Genomic DNA, 6,881 nt, shown 5'->3' on the forward strand with positions numbered 1-6,881 from the left:
ACCTCCCCGCAGAAGCAGCACCGCGCACGCGTGTGCCTCAGCCACGCCCATTTTCCTGATTGGTTCCCACCCGACCGTAGGAATACGCAGGCGCCTTCTAGGCGCGCCAGACCCTTCCACTCAAACACCGCCCTGAACATTAGCACCACGCAGGCGCTAAGTAACTCCTTTGGCAACTGCCCTCCCTTTTCTATGCGGCCCCTGGAGACACACCCCCTGGGACTTAATGCGCAGGCGCCGCTCTACCCAACTTGCATTCGGCTGTCTCGTTACGCATGCCCGGGCGGCGGCGGCGGTCGGGGGCTCTACGGCCTTCACCGCCGGAAGTTCGGCGGCCATCACCAAAGAGTGCAGGTTCGGCCAGCTAGCTAGAGGGGCTCGTTTCCGCCCGGCCCCCGGATGGTGGGCGGCCATCTTAGGTGCGCGCAATTAAAGGCTGTGGTGGGATTGGCTTCGTATCGTGGGTTCGTCCGCTGTTACCCACCTACCAGAGCCCTTCCCCGCGGGGCGGGACCTCGTAACGGCCAACTCCTTTCCAGGTGAAGGGTAACCGCGGTACGTTGGTGCTTTGAGCAAGCCTCCTCGCTTCCTCCCACGGGATCCCGGGACAGGCCCTACGCCTTGGCTGATCAGCCCTAGGGTAGGCGACAGAGAATGGGAGGCCTCTCTTTACTTTCTCCCTCAGTTCCCCCCCGCAAAAGATGGTAGTGAGCCTTCCTTGAGGGGCCGCCTTCTCTCTCACCCCTTCCCGCGCCTTGGCAGTACAGTCCGCCTGACCGGTACACTCTCTAGTTGGCGACTTAGCGGGACTGTGGCCAAGCTCCACCTTTTTGTCCCTGGGCCAGACCCAGTGGGGAAGTACTTTTGTATCTTTCAGAGAAAAGACTGTCCTAAATCAGCTTTGCTCGGCGCGGGCGCGGGAAAAGGAGGAGGCGGGTCCTAGGACTGCCTTTCTTCCGCTTGTGGGAAGCGCGAAATGCAATCGGGTCATGGCCGCGTCTGAACCAGCCATTATTCCTCCCCTCCTTGCCCAGAGGATTTTTGCTTTCCTTTCTAGAGAAGTCACATTCAGCGATAAACGGTGGATGGAAAAGTTAGTACGTGGGTGGTCAGGGAAGTCTGAATGTAATATATTGTGGCTGCCTAAGCATGACTTCCTTTCCCCTTTTTATAGCTGAAGAAATAGCGACCCAGTATCATGGCTGGCAGCCCTAATGAAGATTCAGAAGGAAGCCGAGTGGGTAACAACTAATAACTTACTGGTGAACTGAAATTCAGAATGCTTGAGGTCAAAGCACAAATGCTTTTTAATTAAACTAGTAATTGAATTGTCTTTTTTTCTCTCCTGTTGATTTATTTTAGAAAGGCTGATGCAGTCTTAGGCAGCGCCCACTCATTACTTTACTTTGCACATGCTTTAATTCGCTTTAGATAACTTGTTAAATTCTGAAAATTTTGTCTTTTAAATGAAGGAGGGATGAGCGGGGAGAGGTAGTGGTTGTGGTGGGCACAATAAAAGAAAAGAAGTAGCTTAGTATTTTTCTGTATCTAATAAATGTTTTCTTTCTCTTTGCACATTTTAGATTACTTATGTGAAAGGCGACCTTTTTGCATGTCCCAAAACAGACTCTTTAGTGCACTGTATCAGTGAGGACTGTCGAATGGGCGCTGGGATAGCTGTCCTCTTCAAGAAAAAATTTGGAGGGGTGCAGGAACTGTTAAATCAACGTGAGTTTTGAAAGCAGTTGAACTCACCTGCCCTGACTAGACCATCTTTTGATGCTCCTGTTAAGCTTAATAATTTAAACAAGATATATATGCACTGATCGGGTTCCTAACTACCGAGTCCTTTTAACACTGCAGATTGTTTTTCCTCTACAGAGTTTGGATTGGCCCACGAAACCTGAGTTCCTGTAAAAGTTTTAAATGAAACTTTTTCATAAATAAACTTTTTCTCCCTCTTTCGTAAACCTTTCTTAATAATATCACTCCATTTGTGTGAAACCTTTAAAAACTCTGGCATGCTAAGCAAAGTCCACAGCTGTTAGCCTGGCATTCAGGATTTTCTGTTTGCCCATACTGTGCTTATACTTCAAAGAGTTTAGAACTTTTCCTTACAAACACTTACCTCACTTGCTCCCAGTGATTGTAAAGCAGGAATGTGTGCCAGAATCACAGGTGGAGCTTCTGAAACAGTTGCTTAGACCACAGTGCGGGCTTACTGAGTCAGTCTCCACTGGTGATTCCGCTCCCAGCCTAAAGAAAGCAACTTTTTACTGCTTTATGTTATATTTGTTTCAAAACACCACACATTCTTCTGACTGGAAACTGTTAAATAAGAAGTTTTTAATATTAATACATCTGTGTTCCCCATAATGCTTAACACATTAGCTGTTTGTATGTAAAAAGATAGTGATTAAGTTATTAAATACACTTTTGGCAAGTAAAAAATGCTGTACATTCTAAAACATTTCAGGGCAGTAGACATTAATATTTTTTAAGAGAATAGGAAAGGGTATTTGAAAACGCAGCAGGATTGAAGACAGAGTATGAGGAAAATGTGATTGAAAACATGATTTCCTAAAACAGGAAAACTGGAAGTTAAGGAACATGGTGTTTAGGAAGGCTGATAAGGATCAAAGGATTCTTCAGTGTTGAAAATTAATTCTAGTTCTGAAGTAGACTCAGATCTATAAAGATCTTTTAAAAATCTAAGAATGAAGATCAGTGTTTTCGTTTTTCTTTTTTACTATTAAATAACTGTTTTTCTTAGAGAAAAAGTCTGGAGAAGTGGCTGTTCTGAAGAGAGATGGACGATATATATATTACCTGGTAAGACGGGGCCAATTCGCAGTAAGTTTTAAGTATTAGCAAACATGGGCTGTGCTGCACTTGTGTTGATCACAGTGTTTCTTTATAGACAACCAAAAATGGTCAAAAGCTGACCTCATGCTGACTCAGACCCAGAGGTGGTAGCTGTTTGGTGCACTGGGTTAAAAACATGAGGCTGCATTCCAACTTGCATGGGAAGAAGTAGTGATATTTACCAGAGACCTGTTACATGATGTGCGAAAGTTAGGGATGCTTCCCTTGCTTTAATTCCTTCATTGTCCTAGTGAAATAGAGACAATAAAGTCTCAAGAGACGGATTGCTCTAAAGAGTTTTCTCTCAATCTTCCTTACCAAATGCAGTGCCAGCTAATACTCTGCTCCTCTCCTGCCTGCTTCCTCCATGTGGATTTCTTCCACTGTCCCGATGGTCTTTGACCTGTGAAGGAGTGCACCCTCTTGGTGATGCTGCTGGATGACTTAGAGCCAGCTCACTACAAGCTTGATTAGGGTAGCACACAAAGTGGGGATGCTGTCTTTTAAGGCTACTATGACTTTAAATCTTGTTTGGAATGCTACCAGTTTCTTTCTGTTCTTTTATAGGGAAGTAAAAAGCAAGCACTGTTTCTAAATAAATAAACCTAACAGGAAATTTTTAGGTGCTGTGAGTTCTTCCTTGTTACAGATAATAGCTTATCTCTTGGAAGTAGCACAGGAGCTTTCACCTGCCTGCTTAAAAACAATAGACAATAGGCACACCTGCTCATCTGGGTTTCTTAGGAAAAGAAAAGATGCGGCAGTGTCTGGGTCTCTGGTTCTATTCAATGGATTCCCATAATTGGAAGAGACCATATGACATTTGTTATCTAGTCTATAAAAGTGTACTTATTTTAATTATCACGATGTTGGGAGAACATGATGATGTTTCTTTGGCTCTCATTTTGGACTAATGGAAATTTGAATTTATTCTTCGCACTCAGATTACAAAGAAAAGGGCATCACACAAGCCAACTTACGAAAACTTGAGGAAGAGTTTAGAGGCCACGAAGTCCCATTGTCTGAGGAATGGAGTCACCGAACTCTCCATGCCGAGGCAAGGAAACCCGGGGCCCTGAGTGAAGACTTGACTGTGGGGCTTACTGTCCTACCCAGGACAAGTGATTGAAAAGCTTTCCTTAACCCAAAATGTAGACTTAAAGGTGGACAGATCAAAACATTTAAAAATCATCAGTAAACCAGTTGTCAGATCTTCCCTCAAGGCATGCCCATCTTTTAGCTTGGGCTGAATGAATCAGGATGATGAAAACACAGATCTTCCTCAGCCTGCCTAGTAGGGAGGAACCATTGTTCACCACTATTTGTTGAATTCTAGGCATCCTCTAGTACAGCTAAAGAATCAAGACTGAGCAATTGTGATTTTTCTCTGGGCCACTTCAGGTGTCCCAGACCTGTTCATTCTGTGTGAACAAAGTTGTAGCTTATCACTGCTTTGTAAACTGCATGCTTATTTATGTTCAGCATGGATAGTGGCCAGAGGATATGTCGCTAATGTAATGACTTAGACCCTAGATATTGGGAACTTAAGGGACTGATGTGTTGGGGGTTCAGTATCCTCTTTGTTTCCTTTTCAGGAATAGGCTTGGGGTCCCTTCTCTTCCTGTCAGACTAGTTCTGAGTCAGTACTGACCATGCATGCAGGTTTATTCCAAGCTCTGAGTTAGAAATGTGGCTAGTTGGTCCCTCGTCTTAAACTGGTCTGTAATATATTCATGACTTATGTACCAGAAACTGTTTTTTTTTTTAATCACAGTTTTTTCAGGTACTTAACTCATTAGTATAAAATTATAAATTTTAAGCCTTTCTTTTTTCCCTGGGGATATTGAAGATCAGTAAAGTAACATCTTGGAAGAAAGGTGCCGGGTAGTAAGAGTTTTGTGGGCTGATTGAGGTTTCTCACCAGGGTGTTGGGAAGATTGGAATACAATCAGCTTGGCATTTCCCAGTTATCTTCCTTAAGATTCCGTTACCATAAGTTTATTTTTAAAATGGGCTTCCCTGGTGGCTCAGTCGGTAAAGAATCTGTCTACAGTGCGGGAGACCCAGATTCGATCCCTAGGTCAGGAAGATCCTCTGGAGAAGGGCATGGCAACCCACTCCAATATTCTTACCTGGAGAATCCCCATGGACAGAGGAGCCTGGCAGGTTATAGTCCATGGGGTCACAAAGAATCAGACATGACTGAGTGACTAACACATTTTAAAAATACCAACTTTTTCCCATCCACCCACGCTTGTTTTCACTAGTAGAAATAGTTGTTCTGTCTTGTGGCAGTTACACATTTCTAAATGTACCCTGAGGTAACTGGGAATTGGTACTTTATTTGGCAAAAGAGAAGTGACAGCTATTGGATGTTAGGGCTGTTCAGGAAACAGCCTTAGGTGACTCACAATAGGAATTAACTTCTAAACTCCCACCATGGTTGCCTATAGGTGTGAAACCAGATGTTATCTTTGGCTTTGGGTGGATGCAGCCTAGGGAAAGACAGAAGGAGCCTTTTCCTCAATCACAACCAGTGGAGATGTTTTGTCTTTTTCAGGATTGGATGTGGTCTTGATCGTCTGCAATGGGAAAATGTATCCGCAATAATTGAGGAGGTCTTTGAGGCAACAGACATCAGAATTACTGTGTACACACTCTGAATAGAAGAGCATTTTGGATGTGTCTACCTTCTGCATCACCTGGGCCACAGGACTGAGCAAACTGACCTTAAAGTGGTCAGAGGACCGTTTCTTGTGAAGTAGTCTGTGTCACAGGCCAGACCTGGGTTGCTGTATTCCCAGGATTGAATGAGACTCTGGAGGAGGGGTTGCTTGATGCTGGGAATTTTTCTTTTTCAGGAAGGTAAGGGGAAGGGACCAAATGTTGGGCCTAGGACCTCTTATTTTGCTGGGGATGCTATGTGATTTGTTTGGGTTGCCACTAGGTGGCAGCATTGCTTTTACTTCTCTTCTGTTTTAAGAGAGATTTCAGGAAGGATGACCGTTTTCAATTAATTTTGCATCTTGTGTCATTTGTGCACCTACTTGGTATTATCCTTATGGCATCAAATTCATCCTAGGAGAGAATTATGAGTTTGATTTTTGTTTAAATTACAAAAGTTTTATGTTTACAAGGAATTTGTGGTGACAAAAATGGAAAACTAAAGATCTTTGTGGGGGGGGGTGCTCCAATGAGGTTCTGTGTACATGTCTGTGTTGGCTAATGGAGGGTTCACGCGTCAGAGGGCCCAGTTGGAAGAGGGCCAGGTGAGAAGACGTCAGAACGGGCAAGGACACTGGGGAAGCAGGCTTTCAGAGTCTCCTCCTGGCGAATGCTTCCTCTGTCCTGGCCACCATGTAGTTTCTGTAACTGCACCTGTCTGAATTCAGTCATAAAACATAGAACAACATATGTGAAATACCTGGCAAGGTTCTTAGTGTGAACTAATAAATGACTTAATCTGCAGTTCTCAACAAAATGCATACAAATCTCTTTAAAATAAAGGTCCACTCCCTCTTAAATAGGAATTTAATTGGGGGTGGGGGAGAGTTGCCAGTTTTGTGTTTTTGAGCTCCAGAAGATTCTGATATCTATCCAGCTGGGATGGAAAAGAGTAAATTTGTCCCCTTCTAAGCTCAGAGCAGCACTTTGTCCACTCTTGGTTTTCATGGTGGAAGAATAAGGCTCATAGATTTTAGCCAGTGGTTCAGTATCAGAGGTGTGGGGAAAACTTAGGAGACTATTTCCACCCTCTGTTCTCTTACTGTGGTATTGAGATCAGACAGGCCTGCTATTGATTTTCTCCATAGAATGAATTCTTGGTCTGTCATAGGACCTGCTGCTTTCCCAAGTGTAAAAGAATTGGATTTTAGAAGGGGCTTGTGGAAACACCAGGAGAGCACTGGTTAAATGTAATCTTTGTACTTTAGACTTGTGTTCTTATCACCTGGCAGCCTGATATGAGGCAGCAGTTTCAAAAAGTATTTGACTTCTTTTGTATCTCTATGTGTAAC

The 6,881-nt window shown here is 43.8% G+C and overlaps 1 protein-coding gene across 14 annotated transcripts; it reads left to right on the forward strand.

The window, feature by feature from the left end:
• The first annotated feature begins 136 nt into the window (after window positions 1–136).
• OARD1 (O-acyl-ADP-ribose deacylase 1) lies at window positions 137–6,346 on the forward strand. Of its 14 annotated transcripts, none has more exons than XM_020907741.2 (7): window positions 138–419; window positions 540–640; window positions 1,175–1,237; window positions 1,584–1,728; window positions 2,774–2,832; window positions 3,810–3,922; window positions 5,426–6,346. In XM_020907741.2, exons 3-7 carry the CDS (start codon window positions 1,199–1,201, stop codon window positions 5,526–5,528), a joined length of 459 nt encoding a protein of 152 aa, XP_020763400.1. In that variant the 5' UTR covers window positions 138–419; window positions 540–640; window positions 1,175–1,198; the 3' UTR covers window positions 5,529–6,346. The 14 variants fall into 14 exon arrangements, with proteins under 14 accessions (XP_020763405.1, XP_020763400.1, XP_020763401.1 ...); XM_020907742.2 differs by having other exon boundaries at window positions 138–354; XM_020907746.2 differs by lacking the exon at window positions 540–640 and having other exon boundaries at window positions 137–354.
• The last annotated feature ends 535 nt before the right edge of the window (window positions 6,347–6,881 follow it).

Source organism: Odocoileus virginianus, chromosome 27, assembly GCF_023699985.2.
Source record: "Odocoileus virginianus isolate 20LAN1187 ecotype Illinois chromosome 27, Ovbor_1.2, whole genome shotgun sequence".
Classification (NCBI taxonomy): domain Eukaryota; kingdom Metazoa; phylum Chordata; class Mammalia; order Artiodactyla; family Cervidae; genus Odocoileus; species Odocoileus virginianus.

Excerpts from the sequence above, each read along its gene's own strand:
- OARD1 (XM_020907746.2), top strand. The coding sequence starts at position 1,199 with ATGGCTGGCAGCCCTAATGAAGATTCAGAAGGAAGCCGA. Across the intron at positions 1,729-2,773 it reads GCAGGAACTGTTAAATCAAC|AGAAAAAGTCTGGAGAAGTG; the intron begins GTGAGTTTTGAA and ends TGTTTTTCTTAG. Across the intron at positions 3,923-5,425 it reads ACCGAACTCTCCATGCCGAG|GATTGGATGTGGTCTTGATC; the intron begins GCAAGGAAACCC and ends TGTCTTTTTCAG.